Source organism: Lynx rufus, unplaced genomic scaffold (genome assembly GCF_022079265.1).
Source record: "Lynx rufus isolate CCGP_SWC_20201006 ecotype Redwood Valley unplaced genomic scaffold, mLynRuf1.p SCAF_13, whole genome shotgun sequence".
Taxonomy (NCBI): Eukaryota; Metazoa; Chordata; class Mammalia; order Carnivora; family Felidae; genus Lynx; species Lynx rufus.
In genome coordinates this window covers 41,249,624-41,275,923 of record NW_025814827.1, presented here as the reverse complement: position 1 = coordinate 41,275,923, position 26,300 = coordinate 41,249,624, and the positions used below count along the sequence as shown (strand labels likewise).

At 37.1% G+C, this 26,300-nt stretch overlaps 1 protein-coding gene across 1 annotated transcript; it reads right to left on the bottom strand.

Moving 5' to 3' along the window:
• Positions 1–8,546: 8,546 nt before the first annotated feature.
• Positions 8,547–9,527, bottom strand: LOC124508113 (olfactory receptor 4F3/4F16/4F29-like). The gene has a single exon (XM_047074528.1). The coding sequence runs from the start codon at positions 9,525–9,527 to the stop codon at positions 8,547–8,549; it is 981 nt and encodes a 326-aa protein (XP_046930484.1).
• Between the last annotated feature and the right edge of the window lie 16,773 nt (positions 9,528–26,300).

Sequence of the window (26,300 nt, the reverse complement as noted above, 5' to 3'; positions counted from 1 at the left end):
TAGTTAGGTAATCTTGAAAGGAGAAATCACGGGAAGGAGGAGGAGGAAGAACTCTCTAACAGATATTAAAATATATTAAAAGCCTTTGTAAATAAAAACTGTATGAATAAACAGATAGATTAATGGGACCAAATAGAAAATACGGACATCCCCAACTGCAAATTGGAAATTCAGTATTCAATAAAGATGGCCTCTCAAATCAATGGAAAATATATGGACTTTTGTTTCAAGTTTTTATTTAAATTCTAGTTGGTTAACATATAGTGTAATATTGGTTTCAGGTGTAAAATTTAGTGACTCATCACTTACATATAACAACCAGTACTCATCACAACTGCCTTTCTTAATATTCATCACCCATTTAGCTCATCTCCTGCCCACCTCCTCTCCAGCAATCCTCAATTTGTTCCCTATAGTTAATAGTCTCTTATAGTTTGCCTCCCTATCTTTTTTTCTTCTTTCTTCTTTTGTGTTCACCTGTTGTTTCCTAAATTCCACACTGACTTATTTCCTGACTGACTTATTTCACTTAACATAATACACTTTAACTTCATCCACATCATTTCAAATAGAAAGATTTCATTCTTTTTGATTGCTGAGTAATATTCCATTACACACACACACACACACACACACCACATATTCTTTATCCATTCACCAGTCGATGAACATTTGGGCTCTTTCCAACTATTGTTGATAATGCTGCTATAAACATCAAAGTGCATATACCCCCTTTGAATCAGTATTTTTGTATCCTTTGGCTAACTACCTTGTAGTGCATTTGCTGAATAGTAGGGAACTTCTATTTCTAACTTTTTGAGGAACTTCCATACTGTTTTCTGGAGTGGCTGCACCAGTTTGTATTCCCACCAGCAGTGTAAGAGGGTTCCCCTTTCTCTGCCTTCTCACCAATATCTGTTGTTTCCTGTGTTGTCAATTTTAGCCATTTGGACAGGTGTGAGGTGATATCTCATGGTTTTGATTTGTATTTCCCTGATGATGAGTGATGTTGAGCATCTTTTCATGTGTTTGTTAGCCATCTGGATGTCTTCTTTGGAAATGCATCTATTCGTGTCTTCTGCCCATTTCTTCACTGGATTATTGGGGCTTTGGGTGTTGAGTTTGATAAGTTCTTTATAGATTTTGTTTACTAACCCTTTATCAGATATGTCATTTGCAAATATCTTCTCCCATTCTGTAGGTTGCCTTTTCACTTTGTTGTTTCCTTCACCGTGCAGAAGCTTTTTATCTTGATGAAGTCCCAATAGTTCATTTTTGCTTTTGTATCCTTTGCCTAAGGAGACAGATCCAGAAAAATATTTCTAAGATTGATGTCCAAGAGATTATTACCAATTTTTTAGGACTTTAATAGTTTCAGATCTCACATTTAGGGCTTTAATCCATTTTGTACATTTGGGTACAATGTAAAATGGTCCAGTTTCATTCTTTTGTGTGTAGCTGTCCAGTTTTTCCCACACCATTTATTCAAAAGACTGTCTTTTCGCCATTCTATATTTTTTTCCTCCTTTGTCATAGATTATTTGACCATATAATGTATGAGTTTATTCTTGGGCTTTCAATTTTGTTCCATTGATCTATATGTCTATGTTTGTTCCAGCACCATACTGTTTTGATTACTACAGCTTTGTAGTGTATCTTGAAATCTGGAATTGTGATACCTCCAGCTTTGTTCCTCTTTCTCAGGATTGTTTTGACTATTCGGGATCTTTTGTGGTTTCATACAAATTTTAGGACTTTTTTGTTCTACTCCTGAGAAGAGTACTATTGATATTTTGATAGAGATTTCATTGAATTTGTAGATTGTTTTGGGTAGTATGGCCATTTCAACATTAATTTTTCCAATACATGAGCATGGCATATTTTTCCATTAGTTTGTATCATCTCTGATCTCTTTCATCAGTGTCTTAGTTTCCAGAATACAGGTCTTTTACCTCTTTGGCTAAATTTATTCTTAGGTATTTTAGCCTTTCTGATGCAATTGTAAATGGGATTTTTTTCTTAATTTCCCTTTCTACTATTTCATTAGTAGTGCAGAAATGCAACAGGATTTTGTATATTGATTCTGAAAAATAAAAAGTAGACCTGAAATGAAACTTTCACTAAGTGGAATGGACAGCAGATTAAATATTTAAGAAGATATTATCAGTGAACTTAGTGGCATACCAATGAAATTATCCAAATGGAGCGCAGAGCATAAAATAAGTGAAAAAGAAAATTCAGAGCATCAGGTACCTGTGAGGCTATATCAAGGAGCCTAACATACATGTAGTTGGATGCCTAGAGGGAAAGTAAGGGAATGGGACAGAAAAAGTAATGCTTGAAATTTTTCCACGTTTTGTACAAACTATAATCAAACCTAAGTTTACCTAACTCCAAGCAGGATAAAAATAAAGAAAATTCAGCCCAAACAGAGCATAATAAAATTGCTGATAACCAGTGATAAAGAAAAAAATTTTGAAGACCCAAAGAAAAATTCACATCACATACAGAAAACAAAGAATTAAAGCAGATTTCTAATGAGAAACTGTGTAAGCCAGAAGACAATGGAGAGACATCTTAAAAGTACAATAAAGAAAGACAAATATGACAAATAAAAATATTTACACAACAAAAATGTCTTTCAAAACTGAAGTCAAAATAAAGACATGTTCAGACAAAGCTGAGAGGATTAAAATTTTAAAACAAAAAATAATAATGAGCTACAATGATTATAGCATATGTAGGTATAAAATGTATGGCAACAGTACAAGGGATGACTGTTGTAAAGTTATTACACTATATGAGAAGTGGTCTAATATTATTTGAAGTGTGAGTATTATGAGCTAAAGAGGCTTATTGTAAATCCTAAAGCAAACACTAAAAATAATGATATATAGCTAATAAGACAATAGTGAAGGGATGGAATTCTTAATTAAAATTGAAACTTGAACATTAAAATTGAAAACTCAATTTCATACTAATTGTTTTAATAATAAAGGACTTAATTCCTTAGGAACATAACAATACTAAATGTGTATGCACTGAACACAGACTTTCAAAATACATGAACCAAAACCAAAAGCCAAAGGATAAATAGGTGAATCCAAAATTATACTTAAAAATTATAATGCTAGTAGATATAATGCTAGTAGATGAAAAATCGGGAAATATATAGAAGACCTGAAGAACACTATTAATCTAATTGATATTGATAGAGTATTCCACCAATAACAGCAGAATGTACATTCTTTGAATGAAATATCATAAAAAATAAACCATCTCCTGGACTGTAAACTGTGTCTAAATAATGTCAGATGACTGAGATCCATGCAAAGCGTGTTCTTTGATAACAGTGAAAATATGTAAGAAATTAATAACAGAAAAATATCTGTAAAATCTCCAATGTGTTTACAATAAGGAACCTACTTTTAAATATGGGGCGCCTGGGCGGCTCAGTCAGTTAAGCGTCCGACTTCAGCTCAAGTCATGATCTCACAGTTTGTGGGTATGAGCCCCGCATCCAGGTCTGTGCTGACAGCTCAGAGCCTGGAGCCTGCTTTGGATTCTGTGTCTCCCTCTTCCCCTCTCTCTCACTGCCCCTTCCCTGCTCGTGCTCTATCAAAAATAAATAAACATTTTTAAAAAAAATTTTTTAAAAAGAAAGAAATGTGCCAAAGACGCAAATAGACACGTTTCCAAAGAAGACATCCAGATGGCTAACAGACACATGAAAAGATGCTCAACATCACTCATCATCAGGAAAATACAAATCATAACTACAGTGAGATATCACCTTACATCTATCCAAATGGCTAAAATTATCAACACAGGAAACAACAGATGTTGGCAAAAAGTCAGAGAAAGGGGAACCCTCTTATACTGCTGATGGGAATGCAAACTGGAGCAGCCACTCTAGAAAACAGTATGGAGTTTCCCCAAAAAGTTAAAAATAGAAATAGCCTATTATTCAGCAATTGCACTACTAGGTGGTTACCCAAAGGATACAAAAATACTATTCAAAGGGGCACATGTACCTTGATGTTTATAACAGCATTTTCAACACTAGCCAAATTATGGAAAGAGTCCAAATGTCTATCAACTGATATATACAGGGAAATATTATTCAGCCATTTAAAAAATGAAATTTTGCCATTTGCAATGATGTGGATGGAGCTAGAGAGTATTATGCTAAGCAAAATAAGCCAGTTAGACAAGATAAATATCATAGGGTTTCACTCAGATGTGGAATTTAAGAAACAAAACAAATGAGCAAAGAGGAAAAAGAAAGGTAAACCGAAAAACAGACTCTTAATGTTTATTTACTTTGAGAGAGTGTGCACGCATGCATAGGGGAGGAGCAGAGAGGTGGGAAAAGAGAGAATCCAAAGCAGGCCCACACTCAGCACAGAGCCTAATGTGGGGCTCAATCTCACAATCGTGAGATCATGACCTGAGCCGAAATCAGGAATCAGACACTTAACCAACTGAGCCATGAAGCCGTTCCAAACAGACTCATAACTATAGAGAACAAACTGAGGGTTACTGGAGGGGAGGATTACTGGGGACATGAGTGGGAGAATGGGTTACATGGTTGATGGGTATTAAGGAGGGCACTTTTGATGAGCACTGAGTGTTGTATGTAAGTAATGAATCACTTACTTCTACACCAGAAACTAGTATTGCACTGTATGTTAACTAGCTAGAATTTAAATTAAACCTTAAAAAGAAGATGAACAAACTGTGGCTCAAAATAGATATCTCAAGGAATTTGTGATGCAGATCAAGCCTTGCTTACTTACAGGGAAATTTATAGCACTAAATATTTATATTGGAAAAAGAAAAAGTTCTTGAAAAAATCATTGAATCATTTAAGCGCCATGAATTATTTAAGTAATTGAAATTACCAATGTCAAGAATGAAAATTACCAATCTCAACATCACTGAAGATCCTACAGGCTTTAGAAGAATAGGGAATATTATGGACAACTCTATGCCAGGGAACTCAACCATTTAGATGAAATAGACAAAATGTTTGAAAGAGAAAGACAAACCAAGACACAGACTCTTAACTACAGATAACAAACAGATGGTTACCAGAGGGGGGGGGGTGGTTTGGAATGGGTGAAATAGATGATGAGGATTAAAGGATACACAGAGTAATATATAAAATTATTGAATCACTATATTGTACACCTGAAACTAATTTAACTCTGTATGTTAACTATACTGGAATTAAAATTAAAAACTTAATATAAGAAGTATCTGAGGGGCAGACACCTGGGTGGCTCAGTCAGTTGGGCATCTGACTCTCGATCTCAGGTCATGGTCCCATGGTTTGTGAGATCAAGCATCTCTTGGGGCTCTGTGCTGACAGTGAGGAACCTGCCTAAGATTCTCTCTCTCCCTCTCTCTCTACCGCTCCCCCACTTACATTGCTCATTCTCTCTCTCAAAATAAATAAACTTAAAAAAAGTTTGAAAGATTCAAAACTACCAAGTCTCACTCAAGAAGAAATAATCTGAGTGACCTTCTATTTACTAAAAAACTTGAATTTGTAGTAAAGAAAAAAGAAACTCCCACAAAAAAGAATCAAGGCCCCAATGGCATCACTATTAAACTCCACCAAGTACTTAATGAAGAAATAATGCCATAAATTTGCTGCACAGATTTCTCAGAAAATGAAAAAGGAAACATGTCCCAATCCATTCTATAGAGCTAGCATTACTTTGACACCAAAACCAAAAACATTTTTTTAAAAGGACAGACTCCCATGAACACAGAAGCAGAATTATTAATAAAATACTAGCAGAGCAAATACAAAAGTATATCAAAGCAAATACATCATAATCAAATGGTTTTATTCCCAAATCAAAGATGATTCAATAATCAGTGTCATTCACTGTATCAAAACTAGAAAAGAAAAATCATTTTTATCCTCACAATAGATGCAGAAAAATAATTTGACCGAATGCAACACATTTTCTTAACAAAAACTCAGCAAACCAGGTGGCCTAAATTGTAAAGAGGTATAACGCTATTGAGCTTGAGACTTATTAATAAAGGAAATTTTGCATATATATTTATTTAAATGAAAATGAAAAACTTTAATTCAGTGTATAAATCTTTAAACAAAATCCTCCCCACTACCCAAGAATATGGGCACTCTTTGACCAGTAATTACATATCTAAGATCTTATTCTAAGAAAATAATAAAAAAAAGTGCACAGGGTGCCTCGATGGCTCGGTCGGTTAAGCATCTGACTTTGGCTCAGGTCGTGATCTCACAATTCATGAGTTTGAGCCCCACATCAGGCTCTGTGCAAACAGCTCAGAGCCTGGAGTCTGCTTCGGATTTTGTGTCTCCCTCTTTCTCTGCCCCTCCCCCACTCACGTTCTGTCTCTCTCCTTCAAAAATAAATAAACATTAAAAAAAAGTGCACAGGGGCACCTGGGTGGCCCAGTCGGTTAAGCGGCCAACTTTGGCTCAGGTCATGATCTCGCGGTCCGTGAGTTCGAGCCCCGCGTGGGGCTCTGTGCTGACAGCTCGGAGCCTGAAGCCTGTTTCGGATTCTGTGTCTCCCTCTCTCTGACCCTCCCCCGTTCATGCTCTGTCTCAAAAATAAATAAACGTTAAAAAAAAAAGTGCACAAAGATGTATTATAGCATGCTTTCTACTAGCAAAATGTGATGCCTAATTATATATACATCAGAGGAAGGCTGGTTAAAAAAAATATGGTACAAACTTCTAGATATAAAATAAGTCCTGGGGATGTAATGCACAGCATGGTTACTATAGTTAATAATACTGTTTTTGCATTTTGAAAATTGCTAAAAGAATAACTAGATCTTAAAAGTTTTCATCATAAGAAAACAAATTTGTAGATATGTGTGATGATGGATGTTAAACTACCATCTTGTGGTGATCATTTTGCAATATATATAAATATTAAATCTTCATGTTGTACACTGAAACTAATAAAATGTTATATGTCAATCATACCTCAATATTTAAAAGAATAAAAAATTTCAATACATAAAAGCAGGAATTACAAAGAGTACCAATATATCTTTCCTCAGGTTTGAGAGTATCTCATCTGGCAGCTGAGATTCACTGGCAAATCTGGGCAGGGAAGAGGGTAAAGATTTGTCAGAAACACTAATTTTAGGCGCGCCTGGGTGGCTCAGTAGGTTAAGTGTCCAACTTCAGCTCAGGTCATGATCTCACAGTTTGTGAGTTGGAGCCCCACGTCAGGCTCTGTGCTGACAGCTCAGAGCCTGGCGCCTGCTTCGGATTCTGTCTCCCTCTCTCTCTGCCCTTCTCCTGCTCACACTCTGCGTCTCTCTCTCTCAGGAATAAATAAACATTAAAAAGAAAGAAAGAAAGAAAAAGCATCAATTTTAGCCTTGAACATGATTCTTCCCATCTTTTACAAATAATCTGTTGCTGCTGATGATCATCTTGGTGCTCATGAATAGCCGGCCAGTTTCATAACAAGTTGCCTAACCTACATGTGAATGATAATGACCTTCACTCAACACCTGCTCCTATTTATTTGCTAGCTTAAAAAAAGTAGTGAGATACTCTTTGAATAGTTATTTATACCACTTCAAAACAACACATTTATTTTTTTAATAATTATATATATTTTATCACATGGAAAGTATAATACATTTCTTCATTATAGATGATTCATTAATATATCTCATCATTTGTAGACAGCTTTATAATAAATTTTCTTTTGTAATGTCTATACTTTGAATTTGCTATTTATTTACTTATAAACTTGATACATATAACATAGAAATCTTTTGCATTTTATTTATTTATTCATAAGCCAGTGCTACCTATCCTTAGCTCCAAAATATTCAATCCATTTATAATCTTTTAATATTCACATAGCTTTCTTTACCATATAAAAATTGTTTAGGAAATAATTGGGGTAAAATATAATTATGATACACACTGAGTGGTGTAGGACTTTACATCTCTGGTCTCAAAACATTTGATTAAATAATAATATTAAAGTATCCTAGGTTGTCATTCTATGATTTATCCCAAATTTTGCCTTCAAATTCCCATTAAATCTAAAAACCTCATTATTAGCTAAATCTGAGTGTGTATAGTCAAATCCAGATGTTAGAAGCCTCAAATTCTGAGAGCTACCTAGGCACCTATCTTCATTTTGTTTATTCCTCCAAGTATATAGACAAAAGAAACTCAGAGGGTATGAATATCAGTACATATGTAGATAGAAGAGACGTGTCTTTGAGAATCATTACCAAAGAGGAGTATCCAACATTTGTCTTAATGGAAAATGTGCCCAGTATGTGAGATTTCATATTCTTCTATAACAAGAAAGACACTATATTCCAAGGCTGAATTAATTCTTCCTCAATAGTTTCAGGATCCACAGGGTAAGGGTCCCTATAAAAAACTGACCAGATCAGAACAGAGTCCTGAGGACGATTTTCAAGTAGATATTGAAATTACTAACTAAACTGAAAAGATTTATGAAAAGTTTAAAGAGATTAATTTCCAAAAATAGTCAAGATGAATCCAAATGGCTTTGATCGTTCATGAAAGAACTCTTCCTGACACTTAAAACCTTACCAAACAGTCTCTTTATTGCCACTTTCATCTCCTTATTTCTGAATGTATAGATAATAGGATTCATAAAAGGAGTGATAAGGGCATCAAAGATGGCTAAAAATTTATCGATTGGTAAGGTAGGGAATGGCCACACATAGACAATAATGCAAGGACCAAAGAAAAAGACCACCACAGTGATGTGAGCAGAGAGAGTGGAGAGAGCCTTGGATGAACCACCTGAAGAGTGTTTGCGAACTGTGACCAGGATGAAGATGTAAGACACAATCAAGATGAAGAAGGTGCCCATGGAGATGAAACCACTGTTGGCAGTGACCAGAAACTCCAGTCTATATGTGTCTGTACATGCAAGTTTGATGAACCGAGGAAAATCACAATAAAAACTATCCATTTTGTTGGGACCACAAAAGGGCAAGTTTATAACAAAAGCCAGTTGGGCCACGGAGTGGATGAGTCCAATGGTCCAGGCAACAGCCAAAAGGGAAATGCACATTCTTATGCTCATGATGGTCAGGTAGTGGAGAGGCTTACAGATAGCAATGTATCGGTCATAGGCCATAACTATGAGCAGCACCATCTCCGTACCCCCAACAGTGTGAATAAAGAACATCTGAGTAATGCACCCTGCCAACGAGATGACTTTATGTTTTCTGAAAAGGTCGTAAATCATCTTTGGGCTTGCAATGCTGGAAACACCAGTGTCAATGATGGAAAGATTTGCCAGCAAAAAGTACATGGGGGAATGTAAGTGATGGTCTGAAATGATCGTGAGCACAATGAGAAGGTTTCCTAACATACTTGCTATATAAAATATAGTAAAAAACAAAAAAAGAAGAATCTGAATCTCCCGAGAACTGGTGAGTCCCAGCAACAAAAATTCAGACACCACTGAGTGATTTCCTCCATCCATCAACTTCATGTGCTAGGCTGATCCTGAAGTTACCTGAAGAGCATAAGAGGGAGAAAAACATGATTTTTAAGTTGAAAGGGAAACTAAAGATCACTTAGCCATTGTACACAGTTTATACATAGAGTTTACATGGTACAAGACTCACAGAGAGCCAACACCAGAATTTTTTCCATGCCTAGTTCTTTGGTGTCATTTAATCATGTGCCTCAAATTTAGTTTCGTCTTTAGTGTATAATGAAGAAGGGAAATGTAGACAAGGTCACCTAAGAATTTTAGGAGAAATACATCAGGAAATAGGCTTATATTTTCTCATTTCTACACTGAAATATGCCACAGAATAGAAATATGCAAAAAGGCACAGAGAACTATCTGGAGAGGTGTTCTAATTTGTTCTTTTTTTTATTAAGTTTATTTATTTATTTTGAAAGAGAGAGAGAGAGAGAGAGAGAAAGCACATGAGCAGGGAAGGGGCTAAGAGAGGGGACGAGAGAGAGAATCTCAAACAGGTTCTGTGCTGTCAATGGAGAGCCCAACACAGAGCTTGATCTCACAACTGTGAGATCATGACCTAAGCCAAAATCAAGAGTCAGACACTCAACTGGCTGAGCCACCCAGGCACTCCTCTAATTTATTCTTTTTAATGGCTGTCCAATAATCACAATGTGGATGGACCATAATCTATTTACTAATTTCCCAATTAATAAGCATTTACCTTGTTTCTAGTTTTTGGCCCCTACAGACAATGCTACAAATTATTATCTTTATATATACATCCTTGCATATTAATGCTGTGTCATCGATTCCCAGAAGTGAGATCAATGGATCAAAGTGCACATATTTTTTTTTAATTTTTTTTTTAACGTTTATTTATTTTTGACACAGAGAGAGAGACAGAGCATGAACGGGGGAGGGTCAGAGAGAGGGAGACACAGAATCTGAAACAGGCTCCAGGCTCTGAGCTGTCAGCACAGAGCCCGACGTGGGGCTCGAACTCACAGACCGCGAGATCATGACCTGAGCCGAAGTCGGCCACTTAACCGACTGAGCCACCCAGGCGCCCCAAAGTGCACATATTTTTAATGTCAGTGGTGTTGCCCAATAGCTTTCCAAAAAAGCTGGAACGACACATATCTACAAAAATAAATGTTACCACTTTTGTAAATTGTTGCCAGAATAGTGATAGCTCACTGTTACTCTAATTTTTTTTAAATATTTATTTTGAGAGAGAGAGAGAGAGAGAGAGAGAGCATGAGCAGGGGAAGGTCAGAAAGAGAGGGAGAGAGAGGGAATCCCAAGCAGGCTCCACGCTCTCAGAACAGAGCCCAAGGTGGGGCTTGAACTCACGAACCATGAGATCACGACCGAGCCAAAATCAAGAGTTGGACACTTAACCAACTGAGCCATCCAGGTAGCCCTGTTACTCTAATTTTCATTTCCCTGACAACCAATAAATTTGAACATTCTTGTAGTTTGGATCTGCTCTTCTGTGCATTGCCTATTCATGCCTTTTCCTATTTACTACTGTGCTTTTTTTCCCCCAATTTGTAAGAGATCTTTTTATATTACAGATAGTAAGCATTTGTCATTTGTTTTAAGTTTTCTAAATCAATTATCTATTAATTTTATTTATGGTTTCTTTTGTTACACCCAAGTTTTTAATTCTTAAATGATTAAATACATCTATTACTTTTTTATAGCTACTATTTTTAAGATCTCCCTTGCATCTGAAGCATACATGTACATTCTTAGATTTTCTTTCAAGACTTTGTTTTGTTTTGTTTTGTTTTCTATCTGGGACTGTGCTCTATTATTTCCTATATGTTTCAAAATATAAGTCCACCTTTAATTTCTTCCAGGTGAATAGAATTGTAATGGCACTGTTTGTTAAATGACCCATTCTTTCCTCTTTGAATTTAACTACCATTTTTGCATTATGCTAAATTCTCAGAGATTTTGGGATATGTTTCTGAATTCTTTATTCTGATATATTTGTCTATTTCTGTAGAAATATCAGGGTATTTCAAAGCAGTAGCTTTATACTATGTTACTATTTCTGATAAAGCAAGTCCCTCCTTCACTGTCCTTATTTTTCATATTTTTTTGGCTATTGATGAGCATTCTCCCCAAGAATTCCATTGAACTTCTGATTTGAATTTCAGTAAATTTATATATTAACTTTGAATGAAGTAGCATGGTTATGATGGTGTCTTCCACTCAAGAACATTGTACATCCATCTATTTGTTCAAACCTTGTTTCATGTCCTTCAACAAGATTTTGCCATTTTTTATATATGTTCTATGATTTCTTTGTTAAAGTTATTCCTATGTATTTTATAGCTTTTTTTCTTGGCATTATGAATGAAATATTTTTCTCACTTCCATTTCTAGATTCGTTTTGCTAGAATGGACAAAAGTTACTTCTTTTTATCTGTTGCATGTAGGCACCTTAATTATTACTGGGTGAATAGTTTTTTACTGAAATACCTTGGGTTTTCTAGGTTGCCAATAATGTCATCAGCAAAAAAAGACAACTTTTTCATATTTGATTTTTGCTGGTTTGGTTAAGATAGTATTCATCAGCCCCTTATTAACATGAAAGTCCTACTGTACTTTCCTATTTTTTACATATTTATTGTCCCTTATCCAGTGATACATGTCTCTATTTTTTTTTTAAGTTTATTTATTCAGAGAGAGAGAGAGAGAGAGCACAACCAGGGGAACGGCAGAGAGAGAGAGAGAGAGAGAGAGAGAAAGAGAGAGAATGAATCCTAAGCAGACTCCACACTGTCAGCACGGAACCCAGTGCTCCAATTCACCAACCACGAGATCATGACCTGAGCTTAAACCAAGAGTTGGACACTTGACCAACTGAGCCACCCAGGCACCCCACATTTCTCTATTCTTATTAAAAAAATTGTTTTTCTAATGTTTATTTATTTTTGAGAGGGAGACAGAGACAGAGTGTGAGTGAGGGAGGGGCAGAAAGGGGGAGACACAATCTGAAGCAGGCTCCAGGCTCTGAGCTGTCAGCACAGAGTCCAACGCGGGACTCAAACCCACACACCGTGAGATCATGACCCGAGCTGAAGTCAGACGCTTAACCAACTGAGCCACTCAGGCGCCCCTCTATTCTTATTTTAAAATAAGATGCCAATTATTTTCCCTACCAATGTGTTCTTTTTCCTCCCTGCCTTCCCTTATCACCAATTAAGATAAAACCTCAAAAGTACTTTTCTCCCCATCATCTCACTTCCTCACCTCCCACCCCCATTTAAATTAAATCAGCTCCTTTTTCTTTCTGGAACTTCTAATTGTTTTATATAGTATGCTTCCTGAGTCTATCCTCCCTATTTTGTTTCCTTTCGTGATTTCCATCTCATTATCTTTATCCTATGTGCTTCAAGATATCCAATGCACCTAACCTTCTAGCCTCAAATTCAGATTTCAAGAATAATCATCCTTTGTTTAAATTCATCTGAATTGTTCAGTTCTAAAGGGTTTTGTTTATATTGCTCATGAATCCCTTTGCATGCTAATATAACTTTTCATTGAAATTAGCATCTGCTTCTTCCAGAAGTCTTGTGTCCCAACTTCAGCCTAATAGCACTTATACTTAATATGTATACTTAATACTTAATAAATTCTAATACCTGAGATGAAATTTCAGAAGTCATCTATATCAGTCTATCTGATTTTAAGATTTATTCAATATATCCAGTCTAGTCTGATACTGGCTTTACTTCTCTAATCTCTCAGGGATGTAAATGCCACCTAATACTAGTGTTAGAATCCTTGTTAAGTGTTGTTGGAATAACAACTTGACAATAGAAAAGTGCCTAAAAAATCTGTGAAATAAGTAAATACCATTGCATTGGGGTTTGAAGTAAACTATAGCTCTTAATTACAATATTCTTATGTATTACTTTATGATAAAGTGATAAAGAACAACCAACTTGAGAGTTTGATTTTTCTTAAGGCTCCAAACTAGGAATTAATCTCATCCCAAATATTTTCTGTCACAGCGATGGGTGAATCTTGAAGACAAGTGAAATTTTCTCTACAAGATAACACATTTAAAATAGAAATCCAATCCTATTAATCTTTCCAAATTTGGATATTATGTAGTTTATTTAAATGGGTTCATTCATTTTCTTTCTATGTTTATTGTTCTGGAGGGATAGATGTAAAATATTGGTTAAAAGTAAAGAATCACAAACCATACTCCTGGGTTTAAACTTGCCTTAACCACTTGCCCTACCACTAACCCTTGAAATAGGGCTTCAACTAGCTCCATTTTGACCTCAAACTTTCTAATTAAGTTCTTCCATCTTATCTCTTAACTCAGGCAAAAGACCCTGAAAGCAACCAAAACTACCCCCTCAAGCAACAGAGACAGCCCTCAGCCAGCATGACCCCTTGTGACTGACCCCAAGACAATGATCAACCTGACCTTTACTGCCTCCTGCATGTACCCACCCACCTTTGTCCCACACTTCCCTTATAAAACCTGGGAGTATTTTCAGCACTATGGAGACAGTCTTTGAGACACTAGTCTTCTGTCTTCCTGGTGTTGGTCTTGCTGAAATAAATCCCTTTCTGGTTTCACCATCATCTCTCTGCCTTTAAATTTTGTCAGCAGTGAGTGGCCGAATCTGGTCTGAATGAGACCTCTGGAGCCAGACGCTCTTGCATCCCAGTGCCCCAGTTAATACCCTGACCTCAGACAAGTTACTTAATCTTATTGTATCTAAATTTACTCATCTGTTAAATTGGAATAATAATAGTCAGGCCTCAAAAATTGCTATAAATAAAGAGCCTAGAACAGTATTGGACACATAGCAAGAATTCAATAACTGTTAGCTATAATGATGTTATTGTAAACAATCCTTAGTTCACTAAGCTCTCCTGGTGGTCCTAATCTTCAGACTCCTGTTTTTGTCATTCCCTCATTTTTTGTCCTTTGTTCACTATATATGTTATTTAAGATCTTGCCTTGTTCTCCTCATAAGGGGCTTGTTTTGTATTATAATTATACCTTCCCCAAAAGCTTGACCACTGTGGGAAAGGCAATATGTATGAAAGGGTCTAATAATTTCATTAGCATACAAATGCCAGTTGAATCTGAATAGGTCTATCACTCATTCCCTAATTCTATCCTAAATAATATAGTCATATTTCCCATAGTCTACTAAACACTATCACCTAGATGCTTATATATCAGTCTTCTGCATGTGGAATTTCACATGACTGCAATAAAGCTAATAATCATCTCTCTTCTCCCCGTACAGCTTTTCTTTCAGATCTAGTATAGCCTTACAGGCATCTTATCTGCCTGTTCTTCTCAAATCCTCCACTTGTTTTCACTAATCGTTACTGAAAATCTACCATTCAGGACAAGTGATCTCTCCCTATCTAACCTGAATATGGACATCAGATTACTCTTGCTAAGTAGCACTCTGATTATATAACTAGCACCACCACAAAACTTTCAGTGGTTCTCATTGCCTCTGAAAGTACAAATTCCTAATTTAGAATGTGTTGCTATACTTTGGCTCCATACCATCTTTCCAAGATCATCTCCCTCTATGCTTCTATTTTCAAGAAATATTTATTCCGCCTTAATATTATCTGCTCTATGGCCTATAGATGACTTCCTCTTTAACTCCCTGCATTCTGAAAGCTGTCCCCTTGACCTTTATACTGGTCTCACTGATGTGGAGCCAGAAAGCAAATGGTCAAGGAAGAATTCTTGAGATATCTTTGGTGCAAAAAGGTGCTTTTATTACAGCACAAGGATAGGACCCACGGGCAGAAAGAGCTTCACTGGGATTGTGACAAGTAACTGATTATATACTTTTCAGTTAGTGGAGGTTAGAGATAACGTAAGTCTCTCAGGAATTTATGTATGCTGAAACAGAGTCTCCAAAATCTTAGAGGACTAGCTATTATCCAGATAAGCTTATTCTTTATTGTTTTAGTAAAGCATTAATCATAAGATCTTTTAGATGTGTCTGAGTGGATCACATGTGGAAAGATGATTGTTATCGTATCCTGGAGGTTTGTGGTTATCAGAGTGAAGTTACATTAACCAGAGCAAAGCTACCCTGGTCAAACGTTAAAGAAAATCCTTGGGAGAGTTGCAGGAGTGTTACACCCTATATGTCTCAGGGATTTATCAGTGGGCTGCAAGTTGTAAGGAGACTTCATTTTAGCTACAATTCTCTTGCCTTTGTCCCCCGCCTCCCATCATCATGAAGATCACTAAATACCTCACAATAGCTAAATCTTCATCCTTATGATCTCGCTGCATCATTTCATACTGTTCACCATTGCCTACTTTCTGAGAAATAAATAGTGAGACGTACAGAGACTTTGCCTTTTTTTCCCTGTTGGTAATGTCTTTTCTATAGGCTGGACCTAACAATAAGATAATTCCTCAAGCAAAAATTTTAACTAGAATCATTAACATAGGGAACGACTTAAATTCTTATGGATTTACATCCCATTAGGTTGTACACCTGAAACTAATATAGTGTTATATGTCAATTATACTTTAATTTTTAAAAAAGACAAAAAAGATTAGCCAAAAGAGGAATATTTAGACAAAGGAGAGAAAAGAACTGGAGGTAGTAGATGAGGAACAGGGCAAACATTACTGGAGCATTCAATTGTCACTTCAAAGGGGAAAAATGGGTTAACTTTTTTTTCCACCTGGTTTATAGTTGAAGTGAAAGATTAAAAGTTATTCCCAGTATATGGGCCAGAGACACTTCTGTTCATTGAACATACAAAAAGATTCAGAAGGGAAAAGTAAGTGATCCAAGAATGTAAACAGTAGAATCTCTGATACTAATGCAATATTGTTTCAAAGGATTCACTTCTAGAAAGTTAGGAAGATCATCTTATTTAATTTTCCCCTTCTGTGAGCATTCTTATGGAGACACAATTGAAAAAAGAGAATTCTAACTAGAGTCATTAACATATTAAAGGACTTGAATGTCATAGCTTAGAGGCCAAAGGACAGAACATGCCTACATACACAGTACACAACTTAACTTTAAATATATGCAAATATCTAAATTCTAAAATCCACTTTGGGCATCCTTTTGAGTGTTTCCTAAATGGTTTTCTTCACTCCTCTTCAAACCCTCAGATATAAATTTCTTCTTAGGATAATTAACTTAAGAGCAATTACTTTTGGTGAATCCTTAGTATAGATGGAAACTATTAGTGCCCACCAGATGTTGATCTTTTTTATACGTGTAAAAATCCCAAAGGGGCCATCAATTATATCTACTGATCAATGAGTCAGCCATATAATTTTTTTTTAACTCTTACACCTCTTCTTAATCTTATGATATCTAGAATGAATACTTGACTTTTTTTTTGAGTGTAGTTGACACACAGTGTTACATAAATACTTTTTATTATTAATTGTGTCTTTTTTCCTCAACTCTCTTTAACATATTAGTTCTCTGAGGCTCTTCATGCTCTATATATCATTTCCATTTCCTTAATGCGCTAATGAATCTTGGTTATAAAACATTGGTAAGAGTCTATCTATAAATATAGTACATTTTTCCCTAAATCTTACAAGTGAGACTTCCGTTAATTCTGATTTCATATTGGCTTTGGAAAACATTAATAGTATATATTATATTAATATTATATATAATAACTGTATTACATCCTCTGGAAATAAAGATGCTGTGTGTTAGAATATCGTTAGTCCTCATGATTAACCGTATGAGTTATAAACTCATACGAATTGAGAATGTTCCTATTCTCTCACAAAATTACAACTAAGACAATTTCTGTCCTACCATGAACGCTGCTGTTTTTAATCTTGTTTCATTAATCATTTCCTACAGGATATGAATACCAAAATTTGTAACATCAATTTGGTTATTTCTAAAAGTTTATAGCCTCTAAAAACCTTTCACGGGGCGCCTGGGTGGCTCAGTCGGTTGAGCATCCAACTTCAGCTCAGGTCATGATCTCACAGTTTGTGAGTTGGAGCCCCACGTTATGCTCTCTGCTGTCAGCATGGAGCCCACTTCAGATTCTTGGTCTCCCTCTCTCTCTGTCCCTCCCCTACTCTCTCTCTCAAAAATGAATAAACATTTTTTTAAAAGATAAAAGATAAAAACCTTTCATGTCTTTTGTTGTAAAATAGGAAAGAGTGTAAGAAAGAGAATATTATCCTTATTTCATAGATGAGAAAATAAGAACTCAAAGAAATTAAATGGGTTGCCTAATTTTGCACAGCTAAGTGTCAAATTCAAGCCCAATTCTTGGAATTGTTGTAAGGATGCAAATGAATACAAGAAGTACTTGAAGAAAATGCCAACATTTTAACAGTTGCTATCTTCCTATGAAGAGGCTGTGAGTGACTTTTTTCTTTATACTTTCATAAATTTTCTATTTTGCACATCTATTTTTCTCCTTTTTTAATATTAATTAAAAAAAATAAGTTGACTCCAGAGTCCAGGATTTCTTCAGTACACTACCCTGTAAGTCACAGACAAACTATAGATACGAATAACTTCAAGGGCATGAGGAAGTAGCTTCTACTACCAAAGTACTTGATAGAAGTTCATAGAAGGCAGTGTGGGTCTTTAGTGCCTATCTCCTCATCTCCAGATCTTCTGCTATCTATTGTCATACTGCCTTCTACACCTGCTCAGTTCTGTAGTACCCTCATGTGTCTTCTGGCTGTCCAAGATCTTCACTATGTCATTCTCACCCATATCTGGTCTCTTCTGAGTTCCTAGCCTCCAGGGTTATCCTTTCCAGACCCTTTTCAATTGTACCATTTACATGCTGAGCCACATCTACATAAGGTGTTAGAAGGAAATCAAGTTTCCTGGATGTATATAAATTTAACTCTCATAATACTTTCATTTTAGTTATACATGTCCCTAACTGTGCTGAGCTTCCTGACTATTCCAGGCTACTCCAACTCTTCCACTCTCAACCTGCCCTCCTTGCACACCAGAAAGAGTCATCAACAACTTGGCATTCAACTCCTAAAACGTTGCCTATACCTGATTTTAGCTCCCTATGGTGAAGTTTTCACATGGGAATTGTAGTTTACTGCATTCCACTGTCTGCTTCATCTATGTTGAGTAACACACACACACACACACACACACACACACACACACACACAGATTAATCTTCTCTCAGCCCTAGAAGTGGCTCACACTCAATGCTGAAAATGTCATTAATCTTATTTGCAAAGAAAGTCAGTGAGAACCAGACTCTCTCTTACCTGAGTTAGACCAAACAATCTATTTTTCTCAAATAGTAGATCAATTCCCTCCAAATTTTGTGATAAGATAGAAAGCTTCCATTATGTAAGAACTATAATTTCTAAAAGAGAAAAATAAGAATTAGTTTAATGGATGCTGAGAACCAAACGACAAAAGTTGGGAGTTTATAAAACATAGAATCTGAAAATATCACTAGGAAATTATCTAGGATAAAAAAAAGCTAAAAGAAAATGCAGAATGGAATAGAAAAGAATAAGAAAAAAGATGAAAATATACTGTTTCCTCCTCTCGGAACATCCTCTTCTAGTCAAAATCCCACCCTTGATTAATGATCCAGCTTATTACCCTCCAAATGCCCTCAGCAATACCTTTCCCAATACCCTTAGCAAGAGCCATAGCTCATTCATCTTGATACTCCTCCCCATGCCTTGCCCAGAATACATGTATGACAAATATGTGGAATAACAATTAAACTATGTATTAAGTTAAGAGAGGAAATAATTACTGAGCAATCAGTGGACAGAGACCCAAGGATAGGTTGGATTAATGTTCAGTCTGCTAAACTATACATTTGTTTTACATACATTTTACAGGATAGTACCTGAAGTAGGAGCATTTTTCTAGGTTCAGGGGAGGGTAATTTCACATTCTGACTGAGACTGTAAACTTTTCAAAAACAAAGAGCTTAATATTGTTTTTCTCAAGTAAAAAAGATTCTAATTAGCAACCTTGAATACTGGTGACCAAATGATGGTGTGAGTCTTGGGAATAGCCAACCTTTCCTTGATTAGATTTTCCTGGAAATTATACCTTGGATTCCACAATGATTTTCCCCCTGGGGAATTAAAAAAGGACAAAAAAAACTGAAGAAGAAAAGTAGCTTCTGGGTGCCAAATTTAGTAGTACTTTAGGTAGATGCACAGAAATGTTTTTGCTTTAAAATGAATCAATAGAGGGACACCTGTCTGGCTCAGTCAGAAGAGTGTGCAACTCTTGGTCTTGGGTTCATGAGTTCCAGGCCCACTTTGGGTGTACTGATTACATAAATAAACAAACATTTTTTAAATAGTAAAATAAAATAGGTGCGCCTGTGTGGCTCAGTCAGTTGGGCAGCCGACTTCAGCTCAGGTCATGATCTCACAGTTCATGGGTTCGAGCCCTGTGTCAGGCTCTGTGCTGTCAGCTCAGAGCCTGGAGCCTGTTCAGATTCTGTGTCTCCCTCTCTCTCTACCCCTCCCTGCTCTCACTCTGTCTCTCTCTGTCTCAAAGGTAAATAAACATAAAAATAAAAATAAAATAAAACAGGGGCTCACAACCTATGGGTAGAGACATATGGGCATAGCCATATATTTAACTCATTGAAACTACACTGTGTATAATGTGCCCTTCAGCTAACATCTTCTTTCATTAAAATATAAATGTTTGTAAATGTATGTGTAGAAGCATAATGGAGTAGCTGTATGTTTCACTGTGTGTAAACTGTTGTTCAAGTAGTGTCTTCTTTCATTAAGATATATGTGTTTTCTGTACCTTTATGTCTTTAAAAATGTGTCTTGTCAATAACATATAGATGGATTTTTAAAGTCTATTTTCTCTACAAATTCTCTACATATTCTTTACAAATATGTAAAACCCAGACAATAGTTTTCGTTCATTGATTTTTTTTAACAGCTGATCATTGATAGAGTTTATGTCTATGAGGGATGAACCATTTGAATACATTGACTAATTGTGAATTTATTAAATATATTTTTTAAATGTTCTTTTATTAGAGAAAGGAAGAAAGAAAGAAAGAAAGAAAGAAAGAAAGAAAGAAAGAGGAAGAAAAATAGACATTAGCAGGGGAGAGACAGAGAGAGAGGGAGACAATCCCAAGGAGGCTCCACGCTGTCAGTGCAGTGCCCAAAGCTGGGCTTGAACCCACAAACCGTGAGATATTGAGCTAAGCTGAAGTCAAGAGGAGGATGCTAAACAGACTGAGCCACCCAGGTGTCCTAGTTATTAAATATTGACTATATAGGGGCGCCTGAGTGGCTCAGTTGGTTGGGTGTCCCGCTTCGGCTCAGGTCATAATATCGCAATTCACCAGTTCGAGCCCCACGTTGGGCTCTGTGCTGACAGCTGGGAGCCTGGATCCTGCTTCAGATTCTGTGTCTCCCTCTCTCTGCTCCTTGCCAGCTCATGCTCTGTCTCTCTCTCTCTCAAAAATAAATGAACATTAAAAAAAAACCTGGTAAATATTGACTATATATTCTGCACCATGTACCTCTGCTTGCTTGTCTTACTTATCAGATTATGTCAGAGTGTGGTGGTGGTGTTGGAGCCAATCAATTGTAATTCTTGTAAGTGTTAATATTAGGCAATAATACCAGAACAAGAATACCGAAAGATGCTAATAATAGAAGCAGACAAAAAGATTATAGGACAATGAAAGGAAAGTATAAGAACCTCTTAAATGTGTTCAAGGAATGGGGCGCCTGGGTGGCTCAGTTGGTTGAGCATCCGACTTCAGCTCAGGTCATGATCTCTCGGTCAGTAAGTTGGCCCCACATCGGACTCTGTGCTGACAGCTCAGAGCCTGGAGCCTGCTTTGGATTCTGTGTCTCCCTCTCTCTCTGCCCCTCCCCCACTCGCGTTCTGTCTCTCTCTCTCTCTGCCTCTCAAAAATAAAGAAAAGTAATTAAAAAAAAATTTTTTTATTGTGTTCAAGGAAGGCTTTCCTGCAAAAGCTGTATGTATTTTAAAACTTTCTGACATAATTCCCTTTATGCTTCAGTAATTAACACTTTATAACTTGACAGCACACTCTGCTGAAAAATTTATGTAGTTTAAGATCCTGGCATTATTAGGAGCAGAGGGTGCTACTGCATAATAATAATTCACCAGGAACATTCTAAACTTGTACACAATTAATATAATAGTCTCAAAATATATGAATCAAAATTTCATTAGATACATTTTTCCAACATAATAGAAAACTTCAATACCTTTCTTATACCATCTATAAGTCAAGTAGACAAAAAAATAGCAATGCTAGGGATCTAGTTGAAATATATGGAAATCTGTATCCAACAATTAAGACACATGTTTTTTTAAACACACGTGGAGCAATTACAAAGAGGACATAAGTAAGTTTTAAGGTGTTTCAAAGAATCGCTATCAGGTAGACCTGAATCTCTGACCATAATACTATCAAGTTAAAGGTTATAGAGAGCAGGGCACTGTACAAGAAAAACACTTCCCCAAAACCGTTGACTGGGAAAATGAGAAACACTAATTATCACAAGTTTTTACAAGCAACAGAGCTCAAAGACTAAAGTTTTAGCAGTCTGTGCCATCACCAGGTGGAGCCTGGCAGGCATAGAGATAAAGAAGGAGGGCAGAGGCCTGGGAGTGGACAGTGTGGTCTGAGGATCCCCTGGGTGGCGCTGGAAAAGACAGTTTCTCTTCTTAGAGTATTTTGGGAGAGGTAGCACTGCCTCACCAGGGAAGAAAGAGCCAGCGAGCACCATTGAGCTGCCCTGTTTGTTAGCATAGTATCAGAGGCAGCTGCTAAGTGCAGCTGACCTAGATGCTGACCTTGTGCTATGCTTTAACTTAAACTCTAAGCCCCTCTGCATTCGTGGGACTGCCCTTCTGGGACAAACTGGCACCAGCCACAGAGATGTGAGATCCTCCTGCATAAGATCAGTGTGGGTCTGTGCCATGCTGGGTCACTAAAATTTGGAATTTTAAACCCAGATGACATGCCTCAGATAGAACACAGGAGCACTGCACTGCCAGGTGGGCAGATGGCTTGGCCACAGACAAGGTGAAGGCAAGGATCTGAGGGTAGCCAGGGACAAACAAGGGGAGATTGTTCACTCTTCTCTGAGGACTTCCTGAACAGCAGCAGGTGTGAACTCCCCTCACCAGGGATGAGAGAGCCAGCTGACGACATTTTTACCCCAGCCCTCCAGTATGGACAGCCGTCGGTGAGAGCAGATCAGCACCCACAGTGAAGGCTTGAGCCACCTACACCAAGTCTTACCTCTCTGCTCCCTCGCAGGTGCTTCTGAACTAGAGCAAGTGTGCCTGAGAGTCAGAGCAGCAGATCCCTCCCCCAGAAGATGAGCACAAACTCACAGCACACACCAAGTCTACTGACCATAGAGTGCTGCAAAGCTTCTGCTCTAGAGGAAATGGGATCTAGCCTCTTTTATTTATTTTTTTAAAAGTCTGTTTGTTTATTTCTTCATTTATTTACTTATTTATTTGAGAGAGAGTGTGTGCATGTGTGCAAGCAGGAGAGGGGCAGAGAGAGAGAGAGAGAGAGGGAAGGAGAGAGAATCCCAAGCAGGCTCCACACTGTCAGCACAGAGCCTGATGCAGGGCTTGAATTCATGAACCATGAGATCATGACCTGAAGCTGAAATCATGAGGTGAACGCTTAACCAGCTGAGCCACCCAGATGCCCAGGATCCAGCCTCTTTGAACAAGCAGACCAGAACACACCTACTTAAAACTTGCAACACAGTGGACAAGGTCCAACTCCCCACTGAAGACAAGGAGAAAGTCTGCAGATGACTGACCTGAGGGAAAGATCAGCCAAAACACAACAGAAGAGAGCACACAGCATGTACCGGGAACACTTCTTGAAATGCGAGAACCTGGACAGTATAGGACCTCATCTTAATAAAGCCGTTACTCTCTGGAGTAGGAAACATAACAGGCTTTCCCAACACACAAAAGACAGAGACCTAACAAAATGCCGAGATGAGGAAATTTGAATTCTTCCCTAAAGAAAGAACAGGAAGTAGAAGTAATGACCAGGGATCTAATCAAAACAGATATAAGTAATATGCCTGAGCCATAATTTAAAACAACAATCATGGGGCACCTCAGTGGCTCAGTTGCTTAAGCGTCCAACTTAGACTCAGGTCATGATCTCACAGTTTGTGAGTTCGACCTCGCGCCAGAATCTGCTTCAGATTCTGTCTTCCTCTCTCTCTCTGCCCTTCCTCTGCTCACTCTCTTTCTCTCAAAAATAAATAAATGTTAAAAATTAAAATGAAATGAAATAAAACAACAATCATAAGGATACTAGCTGGGCTTGAGAAAAGCACAGAAGACACTAGAAAATCCCTTACTGCAGAGATAAAAGACCTAAAAACTAGTCAGACTGAAATAAAAAATGCTATAACCAAGTTGCAAAACTGACTAGTGTAATGACCACAAGCATGGAAGAGGCAGAGGAATAAGTAAGTGATACAGAAAATAAAACTATGGAAAATAATGAAGCTGAAAACAAAAGTGAAAGAAAAGTACTGGATCACAAATGTAGACAGAGAACTCAGCGACTCCATAAAGCATAAACATTTGTATCATAGAAGTCCCAGAAGAAGAAGAGAGGGGGAAAGGGACAGAAGGTTTATTTGAGCAAATTATAGCTGAAAACTTCCCTAATCTGGGGATAGAAACAGACATCCAATTCCACGAGGTACAGAAAATTCCCATCAAAATCAACAAAAGCAGGTCAACACCAACACCATTTTGTAGTAAAATTTGCAAAATACAGAGATAAGGAAAGAATCCTGAAAGCAGCAAGTGAAAAGAAACCCCTAAACTACAAGGGAAAAGAAATAAAGTTGGCAGCAGATCTCTACAAAAAAACTTGGCAGACCAGAAGGGAGGGGCATGATATATTCAATGTGCTGAAGGAGGAAAATATACAGCCAAGAATACTTCATCCAGGTAGGCTGTCATTCAGAATAGAAGGAGAGATCAAGAGTTTGCCAGACAGGGGTGTCTGGGTGGTTTCGTCAGTTAAGCGTCCAACTTCGGCTCAGGTCACAATCTCACAGTTGGTGAGTTCGAGCCCCACATCGGGCTCTGTTCTAACAACTCACAGCCTGGAGCCTGCTTTGGATTCTGTCTCTTCCTCTCTCTCTGCCCCTCTGCCACTTGTGCTCTGTCTCTCTCTTTCTCTCTCTCTCAAAAGTAAATAAACATTATAAAAGAAAGAAAGAAAGAAAGAAAGAAAGAAAGAAAGAAAGAAAAGAAAAGAAAGTAGAGTTTGCCAGACAAATAAAAACTAAAGAAGTTTGTCACCACTAAATCAGCCCTGCAAGAAAAGTTAAAAGAGACTCTTTGAGTAGGAAAGAAGGACCAAAAGCAACAAAGATTAGAGAGGAACAAAGAAAATCTCCAGAAACACCAACTTTACAAGTAATACGGTGGTACTAAATTCTTATCTATAAATAATCATTCTGAATGTAAACGGAGTAAATGCTCCAACCAAAAGACATAGGGTATCAGAATGGATAAAAAAAACAAGACATCTATATGCTGCCTACCAGAGACTCATTTTAGACCTAAAGACACCTGCAGATTAAAAGTGAGGGGATGGAGAGCCATTTATCATGCTAATGCATGTCAAAATAAAGCTGAAGTAGCCATACTTGTATCAGACAAACTATATTTTATTTATTTATGTATTTTTTAATTTATTTTTGAAGGAGAGAGAGAGACAGATCATGAGCAGGGAAGGAGCAGAGAGAGAGGGAGACACAGAATCTGAAGCAGGCTCCAGGCTCTGAGCTGTCAGTACAAAGCCCAACACGGGGCTCGAACCCACGAACCGCGAGACCATGACCTGAGCTGCAGTCGGACGCTCAACTGACTGGGCCTCGTAGGTGCCCCTTGACAAGCTATATTTTAAACAAAAGACTGTAACAAGAAATGAAGAAGGGCATTATATCATAATAAAGGAGTTTATCCAACAAGATCTAACAATTGTGAATATTTATGCCCCCGATGTGGAACCACCCAAGTATGTAAATTAGTTAATAACAAACATAAAGAAACATTGATAATAGTATCACAATAGTAGGGGACTTTAACACCCCACTTACAACAATGGACAAATCATCTAAGCAGATATCAACAAGGAAACAATGTCTTTGAATGACACACTGGACCAGATGGACTTAATAGATCTATTCAGAATACTTCATCCTCAAGCAGCAGAATACACATTATTTTCAAATGCACGTGGAACATTCTCCAGAATAGATCACATACTGGGTCACAGATCAGGCCTCAACCAGTACAAAATGATAGAGATCATACCATGCATATTTTTCAACCAGAAATCTATGAAACTTGAAGTCAACCACAAGAAAAAATTTGGAAAGACCACAAATACATGGAGGTTAAAGAATATCCAACTAAAGATTGAACGGGTTAACCTCGAAATTAAAAAATATATGAAAAAAAATGGAAGCAAATGAAAACACAATGGTACAAAATCTTTGGGATGTAGCAAAAGCAGTCATAAGACAGAAGTACAAGCAATCCAGGACTACCTTAAGAACCAAGAAAAGTCTCAAATACACAACCTAACCTTACGTCTAAAGGAGCTAGAAAAGGAACAACAAATGAAGTCTAAAGCCAGCAGAAAAAGGGAAATAATAAAGATAAGAGCAGAAAAAATGATACAGAAACAAGCATAGGAAAAAAAATAGAT